Source organism: Anomalospiza imberbis, chromosome Z, assembly GCF_031753505.1.
Source record: "Anomalospiza imberbis isolate Cuckoo-Finch-1a 21T00152 chromosome Z, ASM3175350v1, whole genome shotgun sequence".
NCBI lineage: Eukaryota > Metazoa > Chordata > Aves > Passeriformes > Viduidae > Anomalospiza > Anomalospiza imberbis.
In genome coordinates, this window is record NC_089721.1 from 7,715,364 (window position 1) to 7,737,600 (window position 22,237).

Sequence of the window (22,237 nt, forward strand, 5' to 3'; positions counted from 1 at the left end):
AGGTGACAGCAGCTGTGTCCCCAAGCTCCCCAGGGAGCACGGAAACACACATCACCCTCTGTGCCTGGTAATGAGTGGGGATACGGGCCCGCATGTGCCCTGCCGGCTCCCTGGGGCTGCGGTGCTCGATGAACTGTGGCCAGCACTTCACGGCAGTGCAAAGGGACACAAGACCCCAATTAAGGCTGCATCAATCCCAGTCCAACACTGCTTGGTTCACTCACAAACAACCCCCCCGCTCACACCCCTTGTTCATGAACCTTCCTCCATTCCCAGTGGCCAGACCACAGGGGTGGACCCGCCAGACCACCGGTCCTCTGCAGGGGTTCTGTGTCAACCCCATGCCCTCAACACGTTTACATTGTGACACCCCACCCTCCGTGTCACCCCCATGTCCCGAGGCTGGGTCTGGGGCGGGCAGCGTTGCTGCAGCACCCTGGACAGAGACACCACTCCCCGGGTGGGCTCAGGGGTCCGGGTTGGGGGTGTTCCCTTGCCCTGGGAATCTGCGCTGGGGATGTCAGCCGGAGTCTGGGTTGTGGCTGTCCCCGAGGGGCTGGGGCTGTTCCCAGAGGACTAGGAGCTGTCCTCGAGGGGCTGAGTTGGGGCTGTCCCCGAGAAGCTGTGTGTCCCCGGGGGTCTGAGTCTGGCATCAGGGGGGGACTCAAACAGGAGTTTCTGTCCCCTTGGGTGCCAGGGACCTATCTTCGTGGCTGCATCTAGCCGGAGTGTCTGTCCCCATAGAAGTCCCCTGTGCCTCTTCAAATGTAGAGGTGGCTGCACATGCATGGAAGTCCATGTGTGAGTGTGTGTGACAGTCTGAGTGTGCATGCCATTGAGTTTGTACAAGGGAGCACAAGTGACCACCCACATATGCGTGTGCCTGCCAGCTCCACCACGGTCACCTGTGTCCTCTGTGGGCACTGCTCAGGTGCCAGGCTGGCGCATCACTGCTGGCATCTCACCAGGTCCAACCTGACAGCCCCATGGATATGGTCTCCGCAGCTCCAGTTTAATGTTTCCTTTCCTGGCACAGGGCAGCCTAATGGGATCCCCACCCATGGGTGAGCTGCCACTGAGGGCTCATGGGGGCAAGCCACACAGCCTGGCTGGCACAGCTGGAGTTTGTGCCCTGCTTGATCCAGCCCATGTCTGCGAGCTCTTGTAGGCATAGGGCACTTGTTTGCAACTCAGAGTTCCCAGAAGCTGAGCTGGAGGCAAGCATGAGTTGGGCTGTGAAACCTCTGGCACCACAGGTGTTACTCCAGGGTATCACAGGCTGTTGGTGTGTCCTGCACCTCCATCTGGGCCCCGGGGCTTGGTGGGTGGCACACAACCCTCAGCACCGTTTTGGTTCAGGAGTTAATTTCCTTTAATAGATACACAGAGTTGCGCGGCTGCGGTGGGAGTGCGGGGAGCAGGCCGGTGCCGCCGAGCCCCCCGCGCTGAGGTAGAGGTGAGCGTCGCTCCACGCTCACCTGCTTTGGCACCCTGGGGTACACGCGGGTGGAGGAGGCGCCTGCCCAGCTCCAACGAGGTAGTTCGGAGTACCCTCTGTCTCCCTGTCACCCATCTGGGGACCCTGGCACCTAACAGTCTTTGGTGGTGGGGGGGCTCTACTGGGCAACCCTGCCCTCCCTCCACCAACAAGCCCCACCCCGACATAAACCCCCAACCCCAGCCACACCCCAATAAGCTTCATCCCCACCATTCCCACCAATATCCCCATTATTTGCCCCCCCCAGGGTGATCCCCCTGAGCTGAGGACCTGGGGGGCTGAGATGCCACCACCCTGGGGGTGTCTCAGGGCAGGGACAGCAAGCCCAGGCAGCACAGGAGGACTGGGTAGGGGCGTCTGCAGTGGGTAGGGGGTGCAGTATATATATCGGGGCTGCAGTGTATAGGGGCTACAATTTACAGGGGCTGAGGCATATCGTGCCTGCAGTGTTTGCACGGAGGGTGTGCATGGAGAGGCAAAATGTGGGCACCAAGGGTGTGTGCAGCGGATATAGAGTATGCATTGAGGTGTGTACAGGGGCAGCAGTGCGTGCATTGAGGTGGGTCAGGGGCTGCAGGATGTAGGGGATGCAGCATGCAGGTCCTGGGGGTCCCCCAGGCATCAGGGCAGTAGGAGATGTATGGGAGGGTCACCTGGGGGTTGTGACGTGGTAAGGAACGTGTGTGTGTGTGTGTGTGTGTGTGTGTGTGTCTGTCAGATGGCACGCATGGGGATAAGAGATAAAAGGGCCCGTATGGGTGTTCACAGCCTTGCATGGACACAGCTCAGTATTGCAGCAAGAGGCACCTTTGGGTCCCCCATCCCACCCTGGTGGCCCAGTGGGTCCCACAGCTCAGACCCCCGACGCTGGGCACCCCCAGCTGCTTTCAGGGTGGGGGCACATCTGCCTTACAGTGAGGTGCTAGTGGGAGTGTGGCTTTGAGAGGAGGCTGGGAGCAAGGGGTTTGGGGCAGGCATGGGGTTTGGACGGGTTTGGGTGCTCCCTCCACCAGGTGCCAGGGTGGCTGAGGGCCGGTGGGCGAACAGGACACCTGTGGGACAAGAACAAGATGGTTAGGGCTAGCCCAGGGCTGGAGGATCAGCTCACCTGGTCCCCAGCACCCAGGCTGGGGAGTGTGGGACCAAGACTCATGGGGGCTTCAGCCCCCTCTCATCACCTGTGGTGTCTCCCCCAACCCAGTCATCCTTGCCTGCGTGGGGCAGCCTGTGGGGTGGCCCAGGGCCCATTTGGCTGGCAGCCTCACATGATGCTTAGCCCTGACCTTTCCTGTTCGTTAAATATTTAAGTTCTGAAGGCAAAGCCATTGATTTTAATTGTGGGATGTCTCAGCAGGACAGGCATGGATCTGGGGGGCATGGGATGGGCTGCTTAGCCAGGCTGGTGCACATTGGCTCCCCAAAGGATCCTCTGCTCCACCAAAGCACCCCAACATCTTTCCCTGCACAATACTCTGCAACCAGCCAATCCCCACACCCAGCCAGAGACTCTCTGGGCACACAAGCATAGGGGTGACCCCAAATCCAAGCCCTGCCTTCAGGACCCTGGGGTGTGGAATGACCCTAGATGCAGGGTCACTTCACAGCCAGAGTCTGTCCATCTGTCCATCTATTCACCCCCTACTTTAGCCCTTCATCGCTAGCACCTGCTTTGGGCCAATTTCCATCCTTGTCAACCCCCTCCTTCTCCTACCCCCTCTCCCCAAGCCCTGCCACTTCATTACGATGGATTTTATAGTAAAGACATCAGATTGAAGGAAGGACTTGCTGGCCAGGCAGTGGCTATAAGTTATTGGATTTCCCGGCCGCAATTACACGGGCCAAGCGGCCCTTCTATTTACCTGTGTAGACAACTCCATTTATTTCTATTGACATGTTGATACTGCTAATGCTGTTGGTGGACAGGTTCAATGCGGTCTCCTGTCTGTCATCTGGGGAAAGGAAATACCAATATGAGTGTTAAGCGAAACAGAAACAAGAACCTGTCCGAGACAGATAAGCCGGGATGCAGTCCCTCTGGGCATCCATATTCCTCTCCAGTGGCTGCTGCTGCTCCCACCTTGTGTGCCAGGGAAAGGGATGACCAAGGCTGAGGTGCTGCATCTCTTTACCTCGGTTGGAGATCTTGATGTTCATGGGGAACTGGGAGGCCATGGCCAGGAGGTTATGCTGAAGCGCGTGTTGCACCAGCCGCTGCTGCTCCTCCGCTGTCAGGGCCACCTTCTTCTCTGGGGGCTCCCCTGTCTCCAGTTTCTCCCGCAGCTGCTCCAGCACCACTGCCTGTGAGGCAGCTGCTGCTTGGGCTGCTGTGAGATGGTGGGCAGCCAGTCCCACCGGGATAGCAATGCGTCCCGGCACTGATGCTGCCAGCATTCCGTCCTCTGCAGTGACCAAGACAGCTCAGTGGGTCCCTCATCACCACCCCACCTCACCATCCCCACTGGTGCCAATTCCATCCCACCAGCAATGGGGCACGGCAGGCCACCACTCCCAACACCTGGGCTTCGTCCTTCTCAAAAGCCAGGGAAAAACACTTGTTTTACTCCCTGAAAGGACTAAAAGAACAACATTGATCGTATTTTCCCCAAGCAAAAAGGGTAAGAGCAGACAGGGAAACATCCCTGCTGCTGGAGCAGTGTCCATCTCTGGGAAGATGGGATCCTCACCCACCTTTCTTAACGCTGTGCACTTGGCTGAGCTGGCCACAGCTGTGTGTGGAGATGCTAAGAGCTGGCAGAGGCATTTTGGGGGTGCCCAGCAGGGTTGGGGTGCTGGCTGGCGAGTAGTTGAAGAGTGCTGTGCCAAAAGTCTGCCTCCGCCCCTCCCGACGGTTGCTGTCGATGGCAGCTTGGAGCTCTCCGGGAGAGCTGAGCGCCTGCTTCTCACATTCGTAGGGATACAGGTACTTCATGTATCTGCACAGGGAGAGAGCCAGGAGGAGATCCACAGTTGTGCACCTCCCAGCCAGCCCTGTGCTGAGCAAAGAGCCCTTGGGAAGGAGCAGAGCCCTCCAACCACTTTTGTGGTACTCCATGTCAGACCCCATCCACGATTCTGGGGCATCTGAGACAGCAGGTATCCCAGGAGAGGTGTCCCCCACCTGCCATGCTGCCAGGCACTCACTGTGTGCGGAGGGTGAAGGCAGCGCTGGTGATGGAGGTAGGTAGGTTGAGGCCTTTGGTGATCTCCCGCCAGATCTTCTTGTTGATGACTTCGACCAGGCCACCCTTGTCTGTCACCAGCTGGTACAGTGTGTATAGGTCCAGAACTTGCTTGGCCATGATGGGGATGCGGTTCACTGGTGTTCCTTCCGGAGGCACACAGGAAACAGAAGGAGGTGTGGGAGGGTGTGGGGGGCTGCCCACAGGGGCACTTTGTACCTGGGATTACAGTCCCCACTCTCCCCCCACTGCCAGTGCACAATGGGAGTCTTATCTCTCCGTACCCAGGTGAGCACCCATGGGCACCGGGGGTGCAGGTAGGACCACAGGGTGCCTGGGAGAGGGGAACTGTGCCAAAAAGCAGGGGAGACCCCAGCATGCTGGCAGAGAGTCACCTTTGATGGAGCTGTCAGTGAGGCTGGGTAGGCTCACATCTGGGATATGGAGCCTCAGTGGGATGAGCAAAGTACCCCCTCCAGACACCCTTAGATAAAGTTGTCTCCCTACAATTCTCAGAGCTATCTGTACAGCACCAAGCTACGAAATCTCTCAGAGCATCCTCGAATGATTCACTCTGTAATGCTCTTTCAGAGCCCCATAAAGAGAGACTCCATCTACACTTTAAAAAGAGACCCATCCCTTTCTGAAGAGGGATGACCCCCACAACCCTTCTAGGAGGGCTCACCCTACCATCTCTCTATGGAGAGGTTTTCTCTTCCAGCTCCAGACTCTTCCAAAGAGTTCCTGAAAAACCTCTTAACCCTACAGATGGCCCCAGAAGTTTACTCTGCTTAAAGGACTTTAGTGTCCTGCTTCAAGAAACATGACCCCAAATCCTCTTCAACTGCTCTCAGCAGAGACCCTGACCCCTAGTGCACCACCATCACCCTCCTCTATGAGGCTATGGGGCAAGGGAACATGGGTTTACCAGGGTTCTGTGAGCCCAATATAGATCAGCATGGTCTCCACAGCTACTGAGTCTGGCTAAAAAACTCTCCCCACTTTTTCAACACCCCCAAATAACCTTACAGCCTTGCTGTGCTCCATGCCTCCTTGGGATGATGGTCTGGGCACTCGCTGGAAGCTGGGCAGAGAAGGGACAAGCATCACATCCCATCCCACCCTGTCCCGTCCTGTGCCATTCCACCCCATATTTATTCCTCCTGCAAGGTGGCAGGGCCCAGGCAGTATTGGAAAGCCATCCATTTGGCCAAGGGAGGCTGTCACGACTGTGCTTCGCCCCTCAAACAAAACCGTCATTCACTGCCATCCTCCAGCATCCCTAATTTATGGCCCTGATATTGGCTTGGCTTCTTCACATAAGCCTGAAAAATGAGCTCTTTTTATTCTTTTACTGAGTTCATTTAACTTTTTTTTTTTGTGTGTGTCTGTGTTGTTCACCAGATCGGGAAGGGGGAGAGGAGTTTATCCTCCTGGGAGAAAGGCAGAGATATTGACTTGACATCTGCTGTCAGCGGTTCACTAGCCCTGCTCGGGACTGCTGGCACAAGACCTGTCACCTCAGGGGGGCCAGTTTGAGGGCTCTTCCTCACCCCCAAACAATGAGTTCTCAGGGTCTCAGCCTCCAGCCAATGGCCCATGGATCTCTTCTCTCCTCTCCTCTCCTCTCCTCTCCTCTCCTCTCCTCTCCTCTCCTCTCCTCTCCTCTCCTCTCCTCTCCTCTCCTCTCCTCTCCTCTCCTCTCCTCTCCTCTCCTCTCCTCTCCTCTCCTCTCCTCTCCTCTCCTCTCCTCTCCTCTCCTCTCCTCTCCTCTCCTCTCCTCTCCATCCTTGGTGGCTTACGAAAGTGCCTCGCCATTAATCTCAGGGCTGTGCAGGCTGCGTGGCCGATGCCTGTCCCACTGACAAAGGCACCTGTCTGCATCCACACAGAGTGATGGCCCCAGCCCCAGCTAGGGCGAAGGGCACAAAAGCCCAGGGAGGTGATGCAGCCATTGTGGTGCTGCAATTAGTGCCTTGATTGATTAATAGCCCTGTGTTATCAGCAGGGCACTCAGCTTGGTGGTGAAATGGAGGGGGGAGCCTGCAGAGCCCAGTAAGCAAATGCAGAAAAAGCCCCCTTCTGTCCCTGATTACTGCCTTTGAGGTGCCACAGAAGTTGGGGCATGGCCATGAGCTGGCCCACTGCCTGTACCCTGTATCTGATGGTGGTGGTTGTATCGCCTCCATGAGTCTCCAGGGCCAGCTGTGCCCTTGTGCCATGGGGTGGCCTCAGAAGGTCTGCCCCCGAACCCATTTTTCAGCCCTACAAATTTTCCACCCTGCTGACAAATGTCAGCGCTGATACTGCCCTGACAGACAGCAGGCGGGATGCAGTCCCTTTCAGCAGGGCTCACTCTGTGGACATCAACCCCTCCTGGAGACCTTGGGGACACAGACTGGGTGTCACAGTCCCCTGCCCATGCACCTCTGGGTGCCCCAGCTGCACCTGCAGTGGTTCTCAGGTACTGCTTCTTACCCAGCTCTTGATAACCCCTGGGATGTTGTCCTTGCCCCTCAGCCCTTCTGTCCTCTTTCTCTTTGGTACCCCAGTCCAAAATCCCTGTCTCCTCCAAAAGGTTCATGCAGACCAATCCCTGTGCACCTGCACCTGTGCACCCATGCCCTGCCTGCCCTCACCAGAGGGATAGCACCCACTTGGAGGGGAGGCAGGACAGAAGGGCTGGAGGGCACAGGAGTGGGACATCCAGACACAGACGGATGTGGAGCAGCACTGTCAGGGAAGCATTAGGCTTCCTCCCTCCTCCCCACACCAGCAGGCACTTACTTAATTAGCCCCGGCCCCAATAGCGAGGGAGTTAATTAGCTCTGGAGAGAGAGATAATGAAGCTGCAGAACAGCCCATGAATCTTGTAGCTGATGGATGCTGGAGGGCCGAGGCAGTGCTGATGCTCCCACTCACTCCACACAGCTCTGCACCAGGGCCAGGGGGTACCCATGGGGAAGTACCCAGCCCATCTACAGCCTACAGCTGGCCCCAGTGTGAGTCCTGTGGCCACTCACCACACACTCATGACTGCAACAAGTTTGTGGTGTCCCAGCCCAGCCCAAAAGTCAATCTCTGCAGCCCCACAGTCAGGTGGGGACCCTCACCACCATTCCGATGGGCAGGGTGTGCAAGTGACTGCCCCCCTCTGCCCTCCCTCACCCCATGCACAGCCAGCCCCAAAGCTCCTACACCCCCCTCAGCCTTTCCCCGTTAATTAGCTCGGCATTAACCTCTGCCTGGGGTTTACTGGCTATCGAGTGGCTTGTTCATTAATCCACACACCAGCAAAAGGCTCTAATTAATACGGTCGGCCACACGCCCGCGCTTGGCAGCTTTTAATTGTCACAGGCCCCGGCCAGGGAGGGCGAAGGTTAAAACATTTATCGAGTCCCTGGGAGCCGGCTCGGCTCCCCACGCCGATAGCAAAGATTTCCGATGAGGATGGGTTGGCTGGTGAGCCCTTAACCCCTGGGTGCCCGGTGCTGCCCGGATTGCTGGCCCCACTCCCGCAAATCATAGGCACCGCTGAGAGGCGCTGATGGTGGGCATTGTCACCAGGTGCTGCTAACAGGGAGCCTGAAAGGGCACTGCCAAGAGCATTCCCACCGGGCATCCCTAAAACGTCCTGAAAACTGCTAATGGGCATCATTAACGGGTGTTGCTAATGCTTGTCACCAAGGGGTATGTTAATGGACATCCCCACCAGGTGTGGGCATCCCTGCTAGGCATTGCTAATGGGCATGGGATATCCAGGATATCTGCATGGACAGCTGCCCCAGCTTGGGGTTACAGGGGAGAGCCAGGGGGAGCACCACAGGAGCTGCCTGAGGGATTAGCAGAGACCCGGAGCAGCTCAGAGCCTGAGAGCAACACACCATGAGCTCCCCACCAGCAGCTGAGGCAGGGATGGCAGTGACACCCACCCAGCCACCCACCTTTACCTCTCTTCTGCATGAAGCCAAAGAGGTCATCCAGGAACTCCTTTCGTTTCGGGTCCTCATCCAGTTCATAGAGCTGGAGGCAGGAGAGGAGAGAGAGGGGTCAGTGCTTCCAGCACATGCAGGTGAGAATGGGGAGGGGAGCAGTGCCTGGGGCTGAACACTGCCTAGAAGCTGGCAGTGCTAGAAGCTGGCATCACCCCTGGCCCCACCTGCCTGCTCTGCCAGCAACAAGAGGCTCTCTGTGCACCACTAAGAGAATCCCCTGACACACCCTCTGCCTGGGTGTAGGTTCTCCTTGTTCCACGGGTCTGACATGGGCTCCCCACAGACCACAATTTTGAATCTTTACTGCAGAGATGCTGGGTCTGTGCCGCAGTTTGTCCTGCCCCTCGCCCTCTTAGATGCAAGAATCACAGCCCAGAGGCATCAGCAAAACCCAAGCCCCAGACAGGACCCCGGGATCAGGATGCTCAGCTCTGCTCTGCCACTGCCAAATGTTGCTGTTCCCCAAGTCCCAGCATGGGATCAGCATCCTCATCAGCCCTCATCCCTCACAGGGACACAGGCCCATCTGAACAGTGGGGGATGATCCCATCCCGGGGAAGGAAAAGTTGGTTCGATCATAGCACAGGGTACCATCAAGGGAGCTGCAAGTGCCGGGGCTGCCAGGTGCACAGGATTGCACAGACACAAACATGTGGCTGTGAGGATACTTATGTGTGCTCGAGGGTCTGGACACATGGACACAGCCTGAGCTGAGGGACAGCACTGGGGAGGTGAGTGCAGCCCCTACACCAGGGACACCAAGTGCCGGCTCCGAGTGAAGGTCCGGGCTCGCCTGATTCCAGCACAGCGCCTGAGTGACCATGACAAATTGGAGCCTGCCAGATCGATGGCCCAGCAGTAAAAGTCAGAGCACATGAAGGAAAAATTAGCACCAATCGAAGACACTATAGACACCAATTCCTCCCAGCAAGCCCGGCAAGAATTTAAAGCCATTGAAAAGAAACAAAACTCAGCAGTCCAGAATGGATTTCCAAAACGTATACAAAGAAATGCAACCTGGAAAACAAAGTCAGGCACAAAATAGAGTCGTTTAAAACACAATTGTGCTGGGAAAGGCCGTTAAAAAACAATAGAAAGGGAGCATACCCCCCACTCCACACAGAACATCATTCACCAGACAGATAAAGGGAGCTGTGCTTAAGGGTCGTCAGGCTGCAGGCACTCGGGGATGTGGGGATGGGGGTGGATGCCATGGGGACACATGAATGCAGAGATACGGGAATGTAGGGATGTGGGGCTTCAGGGAGTCGGGGGACACGGAGTTGAGGTGATGCAGGGATGCAATGGGGACACAAGAATACAGGGACATGAGAATGTAGGGATGTGGGGTGTAAAGACTTTGGAGGACATGGAGATGTGGGGATGTAGGGATGGGGAAATGTAGGGACCTACAGGGATGCGAGGATATTTCTAGAGACCCCACGGTTCCCACCACTGCACAGACACACCCAACACAGTCCCTTGTCTAACTCAGGTGCCAGCTGCCTGTCCCTTGTCAGAGACAGATCGGTGCAAACTGCCTGTCCCTAACTTTGTCTAGGGGTACAACTGCCAGACTCTCACCCTACCCACAGGTGCTGACTGCCTGGCTCCATGGAGATCCCTCTGCACTGCTTCCCTGCTCTCTGGACCCCACTTACGTAACCCTTCCTTGCAGCTGGGTGCTCTTGGAGCGCCCTGACCCCTGAGTGCCAGTATTGTGTCCCTCTCCACCGCAGGGTTCCCTGCCTCGCTCTGTGCCCCCTCCCCATCGCCTGCTCTTTTCCAGGACGTCCCAGAGCCATTGATTACAGTAACTAGGTCAGGCTCTGAGCAGAGCACCAGGAGGCTGCTTTGATTTCTGCCCCAGGAAGGCTGTGTCAGCCAGGCTTTGCCTGCATTTTCCTGCCGGTCCCTGCCTCTGGAAGGCCTCCACACCAAGTGCTTTGATATCCCCTGACATCTGGCTTGTCAAGGCGGTGGCAAACCCCCAGAATTGGCAACTACCACTCATCCCCCTGCAAGATGAGGCCATGGCCTTCCCGAGGGTCACCTAGTGGATGGGCTTCAGCACCCACACACCTCTGCCCTGGGTGCCACTCGAGTTTCTCCTCCCATGGATGCAGGCAGGATCCCACCTAGAGCGGGCTGCTACTGACTCCAGCCCCCAAAACAGGTGTGACCTTCAAGGGTCAGGTTCTATTTTTCCACTGTTTATTAACCTCTAACCTTTTATCTGTGGGGCACTGAGATGCAAAAACACATTACATCAAACAGGGAGCAAAGGTCAGCTTTTAAGTGGAGATGAGAGCGGAGCTGAGTAACTGGCGACAAGCCGGCACAGCCCTTGGGTACGCCTGGGATGCACGGGGTGTTCCATGAGATTTGGGGATGACCAGGCTGGAGAAGAGATCTTCTGGGTCACACAAAGTCACTGTGCAGGGACATATGCCTCACCTGGGTGTACATATAACCCCACATGGGCTGCCACAGTCCCACGTGGGGGTGCACAAGCCCATGCGAGCATATACAACCCTACACAGGCATGCACAACAGGCCAAGGCTTGCACAACCCTACAGACATGCACATCCTTGTGTGGGTCCACGCAACCCCACAGGAGCGTGCACAGCCCCTCGTGGGCATTGCACAGCTCTACATAAGCATAGGCACAACTCTGAACAGGGACACAGATCCCCTCTAGTGCCACACAGAAGGTGGAATAGGCATGTACAATCCTGTACAACCTTGCATTAGTGTGCACAGCCCCACAGGGACACGCAGAACATCACAGGAGCGTGCACAAGCCTGTGATGCACAGGCACACACAACCCACAGGGGCACAAATCCCTACACAGACACACACAACCACATCTGGATGTGCACAGCCTTCCACAGGCATGTACAACAGTCTGGTGTGTGCCCAGACTTCCATGGGCACACAGCAGAACTGCAGGAGCATCCACAACCCCATACATACATCATGGGCACGCACTCCAAATGTGTGTGCACAGCCCCAGATGGAACATGCACATCGCTGTATGTGCACCCACAACCCAAGACTGGAACACACAACACCAGATATACATACACAACTCTGGACAGGCACTCACAACCCCAGAGGGGCATGTACAACACCAGAATGGAACACACAACTCTAGACAGGCATGCACAACCCTGACAGGCACACACAAATCCCAGCTGGGCATGCACAGCCCTAAATGGGCAGAGCCCCATACATGCATGCACAACCCCAAACAGACATGCACAACCCCACATATCCACACACAAACCCTGTACGTGCATCCTCAACCCCAGATGGGCACAGAGAGCCCCAAACAGGATCACAGAACTCCAGAAGGGGATGTACCATCCCACACATGCATGCACAACCCCAGACAGGCATTCCACATGGATGGAAACCCCTGACCCCGCAGGGCACATGCTGCCCCAGAGCATCCCCCCGGCCATGTGCCTTGGAACAGTGGTCTGAGTCTTGCCCAGGGGCAGTTGTGCAACACAACCAGCAGCTCCTGCTTGTGGTGACCTATGAGCAAGGACCCTTTTAATCGTGTTTGTATTGATATAATTAGTAACTCATTTAACGCCATCGATGTAACTATATTCCTCTATAAATGGAAGTATTAAACTGTCAAGCCCTGGGATCAATATCCCGCCGGTGTGCAGCGCAGCCTTGCTCTGCCGGCTTCGGGGACGTGTCCATGCTTGGCCACCCCAGTGGCCTTGGAACCCCAGCAGCACCCCACCTCCACCTGGCACTGCTGGCCTGGGTGCTTGTGCAGGGCTTGTTCAGTCTGACCTCATCCCACACCCCATGCTGGGTCCAGTTCTGGGACCTGCTCCTTCCTGTCATCCCATTGTCATGGCGACATCTATATTCCTTAAGGGATGGGGATAACGGGGCTTGTCAAGCAGGTTAAAGGTCAGTGGGTCGAACATGGTTTATTAACAGGACGTGAATAGGCCTTGTGCTTCCTCCTCCTCCTCCTCCCCACGATTAAGTAACATTGTTAGCACCATTCATTCACTCGGAGCATGACTTTCCCGAAGCCAGGAGGGCTTCTAGAGATGAAGCTTGGGTCCCTGAGACCCCTTAGCCTAGCTGACACAGGAAGGATGTGATAAGGTGCTAAGCTACCCACAAGGCACTTCAGCTTTCCTGGTCTGGTGAGTCCCCACACAGTCCCCCCTGGGCCCTGCTGCCAAGAGAAGTGATCTCAGTGGGACCCTCACACTCCCCACTCAGCTGCCACCTCCTGCTGGCAGTGAGGGCTCAGATCAGCAGCCAGTATTTAATCCACTTAATATGAGCCGTATCGATCCTAGACCCTGCTCAGCTCCCCCCAACCATGCAAACCCCCCAACCCTCAGCTGCTTAATATCCACCCCATTGATTAGCCACACTGCTAATTTTTCCATCTGGCCACTGTTCACGCAGCGCGCCCAGGTAATGCTCACCTCCCTGCACCCCCCAGCCACACACCACGGGTGGCTGACTGCTGATGCACTGTTTTGGAGTCACTGCACCTCTCTGGAGCTCGACTGTTGCCTCTGAGATCCTTCCTGACAAAGATGGTTGGTGCACAACCAAGCACTAGACACTGGTGTGTCTTCCCCTGTGCCATGCTGGCATGCCTCAGTTTACCCTGCAGATAATCACAGGATCTGGCCATTCCCAGTTGAGGCACAGCCCTGAGCACACTGGGGTTCAGGGATACCAACAGTATCCACAGTTAGAGTCTTCCCTACCATGGGGCACACACAACAAACTAAGGGTTTGCAGGACCCTCCCCCCATCCCCATTGCCAGAGCTGGGGGGCAGTTCACTCCCCGCCAGGCACAAACCACCCCCTGACCTTGCAAGCCACCACTTGCCTCTTCCACCAGTTGTTAATAAGTTAATGGTTATGGGACAGCTTTGCCAGGACGGCCGGCTGTATTCGAAGGCAGTGCTGGCTTGCGGGGAGACACTGCTCCCCTGACCCCACAGCCCTGAGCGGGGCGGGGTGCTCACTCATCCCAACACCACCAACCTCAGCAGTCACCCCACTAGTGTGGCCGGACACCTGTGTCTGGTGACCTCTCCCAGCGCTGTGCTTCCCCCTCAAAGCCTTTCATCATGCTTAATATTTAACGGCGCTTTATAGAGCAGGCAGGTTTAATCAGCGCTGATAATGCGGCAGATCCGGCAGGTCATTAAAACCGCCTTCCCGCTGCAGCCGCTCCCGGGAGGGCTGCCTGCTGCAAACATTAACCCGGCCCCGCGCAAGGTTGGCTGGCAAGCACTGGCCTTGGGACGGCAGCCCCCCACCCACAGCCTGGCCCTGGCGTGACGCGGGGCGCTCACAGGGTCCCCAGCCTTCTGCTTAACACACTTTGCAGGAGGGGAAACTGAGGCAGGGGGTGCTGGCATGGCTGCCCCACAGGCTGGAGCCAGAGGAAACACGGTGCCCATGGCTGTGTGGTGCTGCCATGGGCACCCTTCATGGCCCCTTGTCCCATCTGGGGGCTGCGGCACAGGAGAGGCGGTCCCAGCTCCTGGCGAACGCACGTCCCCCATGATCAGCCCCTTGTTACTCGTTCATGGCTGAGCAGGCAGGGAGTCAATGAGCGGATTTGTTCGGGTTAACTTCCCTGACCCAGCGGCGCTTGCTACGCCACTGCCTCCCCCTCCATCCTTGCTTTCCTCTCCATGTCTGCCTCCCCCTACATTCTTGTCCTCCCCCCCCGCCCCTGAAACCTCCATGGGTGACTGAAGTTGTGGGACACCCTTCCCCTTCAATCCCTTACTAGGTGACTGGAGACATGGCACCCTGTCCGTGATCAGCACCGCCCCAGGTGTCCCCAAGCCACACACACACCCACCCATGGCACTTGTATTGGTGAGCACACAGGACATGCTCTAGCACACATCGGATCTGTGCACGCACATACCTGCTGTGGGGCTGTGAGTACAGGGGCTGTGTGCATGCCTGGGATGTGCATGGGCTGTTCAATCCCCCTCTCCACCATGCACCACTGGCCCCATCCCCTTCCTGAAACTTCTCTGAAGGTACAATGTAGAAGGAAAGGTTGGTGGCAGCCCCAAACCACACCCTGTGAAAGCAACCCCAACCCCCGCCTCAGCTACTGGAAGAGCTGTGTGTCTGAGCATAAAGACAATCTGGACCTGGTTCTCTCTCATGCCCTCCCACAGACGTGGGATGTAAGCTCTAGATCCACGATGGAGAACACAGCCTCACCAACAGAGGCATCTCCAGTGGGTGCCCTGTGCCCCAGGGGACAGGCTTCCAGAGCCCCCATGTAGAGTCTGCTCACCCTCTGCACATTCATGCAAACTGCAGCTTGCTCTGCAGATGCACACACGTGTGCATGCTCTCCTTGTGCACCCTCACCCTGGACAAGCAGCCCCAGCAAGCACACTCACACAGCCCCTGTATGTGCTCCCGCTCTGCACCGACCCTGTCCACACTTAGGCATCCCTACACACACTCTTCACACACACACACACAATCCTTCCATCCATCCATCCATCCATCCATCCATCCATCCATCCGTCCGTCCGTCCGTCCGTCCGTCCATCCATCCATCCATCCAGCCATCCATCCATCCCCTTGAGTCCAGAGTCCACCACCTCAGATCCAACCTCCCTGCTGCAGCCCTGCCCAGCTGGCTGGCAGCACAGGAAATTTACCACCATTATTAACCCAATTAGTTGATTATTGGAGGCCCAAGTTGATGAGGGAGTGCATCCTCCCCAAAGACCCAACGGGCATCTGATTTCAGGGAGGGAGCTGGGGAGGGGGCTGGAAGCAGTCTCAGTGTGAGCTCCTGACAGTGCTCCTCTCCCCTCCACAGTGAGGGTATTCTCACGCCCTCAACTAGTTTTTACACCTCCTCTTTGGAGCCCCATTCCCAAACCCTTTGGACCCTGTCTGGAAGATTGTGTTGTGGCAGCTTCTGAGGCTCTGAGCATCCCACAGACTCCAGTGGGGCCAGGAAATGCCCTGGGGGCAGCAATGGGAGCGGGTGACTGGCACCACCAGGATTACTCAGCACCGTGGGCTGGGCAAGAGGTAACCTTGGAGGGAGCTCAGCCCTCAAACCCTGCCTCAAGCACCCGTGGGTCCATGCAATTCCAAGACTGTGACACTGGTAAGGGCATGCAGATGCCTAAACACACTGGGACACCCCATGTGTGCCTGTACATGCACACGGGTGTGTTCAGACTCCTGTGGGCACAAACACACATACACATACAGTGCCATACACACACTACAGCCATATGGATCCACGCACACCTGCGTGCTCATACGGATCCATAAACACATTCCAGCACTCCCATGGGTTCACACACACACTGCATGCTCCTGTGGATCCATACAGACACACAGGGGCACTCATGTGGGTCCACATACACACATGTACCTCCATAGTTACATGTGCATTTATGCAGATGCACACACTCAGGTTGGTCTGTGGGCACACACACCCCCAGAACACCTCTGTCCTTCCAGCCACACCCCAGCAGCCCCCCTGTCATGTCCTGTGCTCTCCACTGCTGCTGGGTTGCCAGAGCTGTTGGAGCTCCAGGGACTGGCACATTGACCCTTGCTGCTAATGCCATCCCCCCACTGCAGGTGGCCCCAGATTAGGGGCACAGCTCTGCTCACAGGTTCACTGGAGAAAAGCCTCCAGGCAGACATGGACAGGGGCAAACACATTGTGTCCATTCGTCCCCATCCTGCCTCTGCAGTGTAACCAGAGACCCTTTAATTTAGCCCTGGGAGCCCTTGGTCCTGCCCTTAGGTTGAAGATGCGCTGACAGCGAGGAGGGGACTGCGGCATGGAGACCACTACCCCCTCCTCAGAGTCTTCCTCTTAAGCCATCTCCATTCCCTGAACATTCCTGACTCTATTTCCTCCATCCCCAGGGACAACACCACAGGAGAAAGCAATAGGGACAGAGGTAGGAGGGTGCACACCACTCATTTTAGGATGACCCTCTGTGGCACAAGGAGGTCTTTGTCTACAGGGGAACAAACACCTTCAGGCTCTCAGATGTGACTGCACACATTCACAGATGGCAAGCCCTCCCTAAACGCATGTTAAAGACAGGTGGGTGGGTGTAAGAGGCAACTCCTGGCATCAGGGACAGGCAAGGCAGGAGGAACAGCCACTCCAGGGTTAGGCTGAGGATAATGGCAAACAGCTGCTGGCAAAACCAGCCACCCTCAAATTAACCACTGAGGCTACCAGACACCCTGGAGTTCCTAAAGGGCTGGTTAGGGCTCACCCCCTGCAGCTGCTCCTGGGAAGGGAGGAAGAAGCTTCAGAGGATCCTGATACCCCCAGTCACAGATGGCTGTGAACATGCCAGAGGGGCCCTGTCATGGAGGGCATCCTCCTGCCAGCAAACACTCTGCTAACAGAGAGCTGGATGCAAAGCCCAGATGTTTGAATCCCTCCCACCCCAGGGAATGGAGAAGAAAGCCCCGGATTCTGGTGCTGTTTTTCTATCACTTGGAGGAAACCAGCACACCCATCCCTGTCTATATGCATGGTTTCCCTAGGGGGAAAGCTGAATTCATGGAGCTGAGCTTGGCACCAGAAATGCCAGGCTCTTACCTGTGCCCTCCAAGTCAAACATAATGCAGCACCACAGAATTAAAACCTGGAGGCATTCCAGCCCTTAGGGAAGCTGGGGTTCATGGCTAATGCATAATCACACCCCACTTGGTGCCCCCCACCTCTGGGCTGGGTCTTCCTGACAGCCCTGGGTGTGGAGACCTCCCAGACCTTTGCCCAGGTCTCTACCCATGTGTCCTTATCAATGTACATAAACCGGCGCCGGGGGCTGATGCAAGCGGCAGGGGTGAGGGGGTCTCTGAGCCTTGTAACATTACAGCAGCCCTCCCAGTCAGAGCAAAGGTCTCACCAGCCTCCGCTCCCTAAACCAGCACCTCAGGAAGCATATAAAACTACTCCATACATGTGGGATATTTCCCCAAAAAGCTCCTCTGTGCAAAGCAGCATTTGCTCATTAACCCTGTGGATTTAGCCACAAGCACCTCATCCTCTGCTCCCATTTTTAGCACTACTGCGCTCTGCGGAAGCCCTTCTCCGGCTGGTCCTGCACCAACCTCCCACCCCATCCCCATCAAGGCATCCTCCCCACTGGAGAGAGATGGGGAAGTCTCTCTCTGCCCACTTTCTGCCAATCAGCCTGGATTTGGTGGTCTCTGTTCACTTAGCTGTGCCCTCAGTCCAGGAGGATGAGAGCAGGGACAAGCCCTGAACCCCACCCTGGGTGACGGCATGATGGCTTGGGCAGTTTCGAGCAGGGACTCTGGTGGAAAATACAGTTCTGGCTACTACAGGGTCTCTCTCCAGGAGAGCTCCAGGACCCTCACAACCACACTGCCACTGCCCCAGCAGATTTCCAGCAGACACATGCTGGCACCCCACCTCCCCCACAGCATCACAGCCCAGCCCCTGGGAAATCTCCAAAAGCTGAAGCACAGCCACCCTCCCCACTGAGTCCCTGCAGAGAGTGGAGAACCTGTTCCCCAGGCTGGGTGAGCCACAGCCCTGCAGCCTTGGGAGGACCCAGCAGGGACATGTCCCTCCCAGGCAGGGGTATGTCCCCCGCCTGCATGATCTCAGGGGAGGGACAGGAGTGACAGCCACCCTGCAGACCCCAAAGCAAGTTGGCACCGCAGCCTGTTCCAAACTGCAGAAGGACATCCCGTTGTTCCCTGGGCTGGCTGGGACACACCACAAGGTGGGAAACACAGGTGTGGGTCTCTGGATGAGGGGTCCATCCTTTTTCCAATCAGGGCTGAAAAACCCCAGAGAGTAAACAAGGAACGAGCCAGCTCTCACCCTGGGAAGTGTGGTAGGATTTATCCTGCACCCCAACCTCTCCTGTCATCCCTCTCTCACTATTCACAACATTCCTGCCCTGCACAAGGAGAGCGGGCAGCTCCAGACAAGGGCAGGGCAGGAGGCTGAAGGACAAGAAATGCCGGGGATGCTTTCCTAGCCTCCCTGGGAGGGAGGAGCTGCTTCCCACCTCCCGGCTGACCCCGGGAACCGGACAGTCAGCCTTTTTCTGTGCAGCAGGGTGTAATGTAACACTTCCTGGATGAGCTGTTTGGTCTGTGCAGCTCACCCACCCTGGCCCTCCCCGGGCTGCTTCAAGGCAGTGTCAGCGCTGGCAGCATCACAGCCGGGGGGCATGTGCTGCCCGTGCCCTGCCTGCACCTCAACCTGCCGCCTTGTAGGCACGGGATGAGCCCTGGCCCCCCAAAATAACAACGTGTTGAGCAATTTGAAACAGAAAAGGCAGCAGCACTGCTGCCCCCACAGGAACCAAAAGTTGGGTCCCTGCTGCTATTCCCTTCCTCTCCTGCCAGAAATGGATGAGACCGAAGTGCCCTGGTCCTCCTGTCCCTGACCAGTGCTGTCCTAAAAAGCCATACGACAGCTGTATGGGGACATCTCTGTCTGTTCTATCCTCTCACCACATCTTCCCTGTTGCCCACTGTGCCTCCCTCTCCCCCACAAGGAAGCTGAGCACACGGGGAGCACAAATCTGCCCTCTCCATGCCCACACCCTTGCATGCAGAGGCACCCACTGTGTGCAAACGAGAGCTTGCACAACGCAGCTCAGATGAGATCCACCTGCATTAAATACGGGGAGACTTTTCTTCCATCCTTTACACGAGCTCCTGAAGCCCTTTCCCCATGTCCTCAGCTGCAAAAGGGTCTCCCCTACACCCACCAGGAATGAGGGAACAGGGTGTATGTGCTACTTCTTCCAGTACAAAGAAATCAGTGAGCTGCGTTGACCAACAGTAATGCACCCTGGCCCTTGCAGAGACACAAGAACTCAGCTCCATGTCTTGCCAGCTCCTTGGGGTGACCATACACCAGAGCCCTTGCCGTTTTTCATCTCTGCAAAACCCCCGTGGACAGGGGTCAGCCTGTTTTACGCATTATGGAAAGCACCAGGATGGAGCAGAGATCAGGCTGGCACAGGGAGATGCCCGGACACTGGACACTCTGTGCAGGGCCTGTGGACAGGCACAGGGGACACCGAGGAGGTGGGGTCATGAAGCAGGATTGAAATGGGGTTTGTAGCAGGGAGATGAGGAGCACATAGGATGATGATGATGCCTATAGGGTGGGACAGGGCTTAGGGACAGGGGCAGTGAAGAGCATTCAGGAGGTACCAATTTAGGGGAGGATGAGGTTTGGGGGCACGGGATAAATACTGGTGGGGTTTCATTTACTGTGGGATCGCAGTAATGTCTGGGGTTAATGGGTTTATGGGGGATGTCTACTCAGGTGGGTCTGGGCTGGGGCATGGTGTTGCCCATTTAGGGTGGGACGCAGACAGGGTTTGGGAGCAGTGGGGGGCAAAAGAGTTGTCCATTCAGGGAAAGCTGAAGCCGAGTTTGGGGACCATGGGGGAACACCGGGGATGCCTGCCGGGAGCAGCCGGTGCGGGGGCAGCGATGCCTCCTTACCTGCTTGAACTGCTCCTCGTAGGTCCATTCGTGGTGCTGTGGTGGCGGTGGGTCGCGGGGCTCCCCTTCTTCCTCCTCTTCCTCCTCCTCGTCTTCCTCCTCCTCCCCCGCAGCGGCGAGCGGCGGGCGCGGGCCGGAGGCCGGGCGGCGGCGGGGAGCGGCGGGCGGCGGCCCGGGGCCGGGGCCGGGCTCCACCGGGGGCCGTCGGGGAGCGCCGTCGGGGCCGCGGGCCAGGCGGGCCGCCTGCTGCCGCTGCAGGCTCTCCATCACCGCCGCCAAGCGCAGCCCCCCCGCCGCCCCCGGCCCCCGCGGCGGGGCGGCCGGCTGCGGGCACAGGGCACGGCCTCAGCGCTGCCGCCGGAGCCGGAGGAGGAGGAGGGAGGGGAGGAAGCATCCCCCACCCCACCCGCTCTCCCCGCCGCTCCCGAGGGCCTTGCCCAAAAGTTGCCCGCGGAACCGTCGCCGTGCCGGGCGCGGCTCCCGCCGCCGGAGGGGCTTCCTCCCCCGCCGGGACCACCCGGCACCCTGCCCCGGGGGGGACCCGGCCCTCCCGTACCACATCCCGGCTCCTCCGGAGGACGCCGTCCCCGCTCCTACTGGACACGGGTCCGACCCGAGGAGCCTCCTTCCTCCATCCCGCTGGGGACCCATGTCTTGGTGGGACTCCCGCCCCAGTTCCACTGGGAACCGCGTACTACCGAGGACCCCTTTCCTCCCCGGTCCCAACAGAGACATCCTCCCCGACGGGGAACCCTCTCCTACCGAGCCCCCCACCGCCCCGTCCCCGCCGGGGACCGTGTCCCGATCCCGCCGGAAGGTCTCACCGGGCGCCCTGTCCTCTCGGGACGCCCCTCCCGCTCCCACCGGGAACCCCGATCCCGGTCCCTCTCCAACGCGGGTGTCCCTACCCCGCTCCCGCCATGCACCCCGCGTCGCCGGGGCCCCTCCGGCCGCTCCGTCCCTCACCAGGGCGGGTTTGGCCGCCAGGCTGGGGTTTTCCACCATGCCGTCGGCTCCGAGCGCCGCCCGGGGCTCGCCCCGCCGTCCCGGGGGGCACGGCCGGCTGCTCCGCCCGGTCCCGGCCCCGGCCCGCCGCTCACATGGCACCGCGCCCGCCGATATTTCTTTTATTCCGCAGCAGATGAGGGTGGGTGGGATTTTTCCCTCTTTTCTTTCTTTCTCTCTTTCTTCTTTTTTTTTTTTTTTTTTTTTTTTTTTTTTTTTTTTTTTTTTTTTTTTGCAACAAGTGGCAGTCAGACAGCAACACCCCTCCCCGCTCCCATTTTCCCATTTGCTAGCGCACGTCTAGGGAGTCACCCGGGGAGGGCTGGGCTTACGGCAGCCCCGGGGGATCGCCCGGACCGGCCCGCCGAGAGCCAGCCCGCCGAGAGCCGGCCCGGAGCTGCTCTGCGCGGAGCCGCGGGAGGGAGCGGGACCGAGATGGCAGCGGGCTGGGAGACCCCCAGGCTGTGTCCATGTGTGGGTGCTGGTCAGGAGGAGTGCATGGGGGTGTGTACACATATGCAGGCTGTGCACACATAGACGTGTGAGGAGAAGGGAGTATTGAAGGAGGGAGGGTTGTGTGAGGGGTCTGTGCACACGTGTGTAAGAGGGTGCTGCACCCATCGCACGCCTTTTAGAGGGTCTGTCTGTGTGTGTGTAGTTACCTGTGTGTGCTGGGAGAAGGTGAATGTGTGTTCATTGCCTGCGTGGGTACAGTGGGATGGATGAGCCTCCCCCACACGTGTATGTGCAGGGTGTCTGAGCACCCCTGTGCCTGTGCACAGTGGGAGAAGTGAGTGCATTAAACGTGTGGGAGCCCTCACACACCAACGGGAGTGTGCCCGGTGTTCACGGGGTCTGTACGCCCTGGTAGTGCGTGTGGAGGACGTGTGTCCATCACCTGGAGCAGTAAGCATGCACACGCGTGTGCCAAGCCATGTGCACTGTCAGAGGGGCTGAGCACCCGCAGTGTGTGCACACACGTGTGTGTTTGCTCTTGGGGGCAATAA

General features: G+C 57.7%; 1 protein-coding gene across 2 annotated transcripts; it reads right to left on the reverse strand.

Annotated features, from left to right (window-relative positions):
* Positions 1-1,334: 1,334 nt before the first annotated feature.
* ARID3C (AT-rich interaction domain 3C) lies at positions 1,335-21,417 on the reverse strand. 2 transcript variants are annotated; one of them, XM_068175878.1, is made up of 8 exons: positions 21,192-21,417; positions 20,226-20,549; positions 8,622-8,700; positions 4,640-4,823; positions 4,187-4,431; positions 3,628-3,897; positions 3,358-3,447; positions 1,335-2,550 (listed from the first exon to the last, which is right to left on the reverse strand). In XM_068175878.1, the coding sequence occupies exons 1-8, from the start codon at positions 21,228-21,230 to the stop codon at positions 2,408-2,410; spliced, it is 1,374 nt and encodes a 457-aa protein (XP_068031979.1). In that variant the 5' UTR covers positions 21,231-21,417; the 3' UTR covers positions 1,335-2,407. The 2 variants fall into 2 exon arrangements, with proteins under 2 accessions (XP_068031979.1, XP_068031980.1); XM_068175879.1 differs by having other exon boundaries at positions 8,628-8,700; positions 21,192-21,415.
* Positions 21,418-22,237: the final 820 nt, after the last annotated feature.

What these genes read in the sequence shown, in the direction of transcription:
- ARID3C (XM_068175878.1), bottom strand. Translation starts at nt 21,230, where the DNA reads ATGGTGGAAAACCCCAGCCTGGCGGCCAAACCCGCCCTG. An exon ending in ACGAGGAGCAGTTCAAGCAG is followed by an intron (nt 8,701 to 20,225) that starts GTAAGGAGGCAT and finishes TCCTGCCTCCAG; the next exon opens with CTCTATGAACTGGATGAGGA. An exon ending in CATCAAGATCTCCAACCGAG is followed by an intron (nt 3,448 to 3,627) that starts GTAAAGAGATGC and finishes TCCTTTCCCCAG; the next exon opens with ATGACAGACAGGAGACCGCA.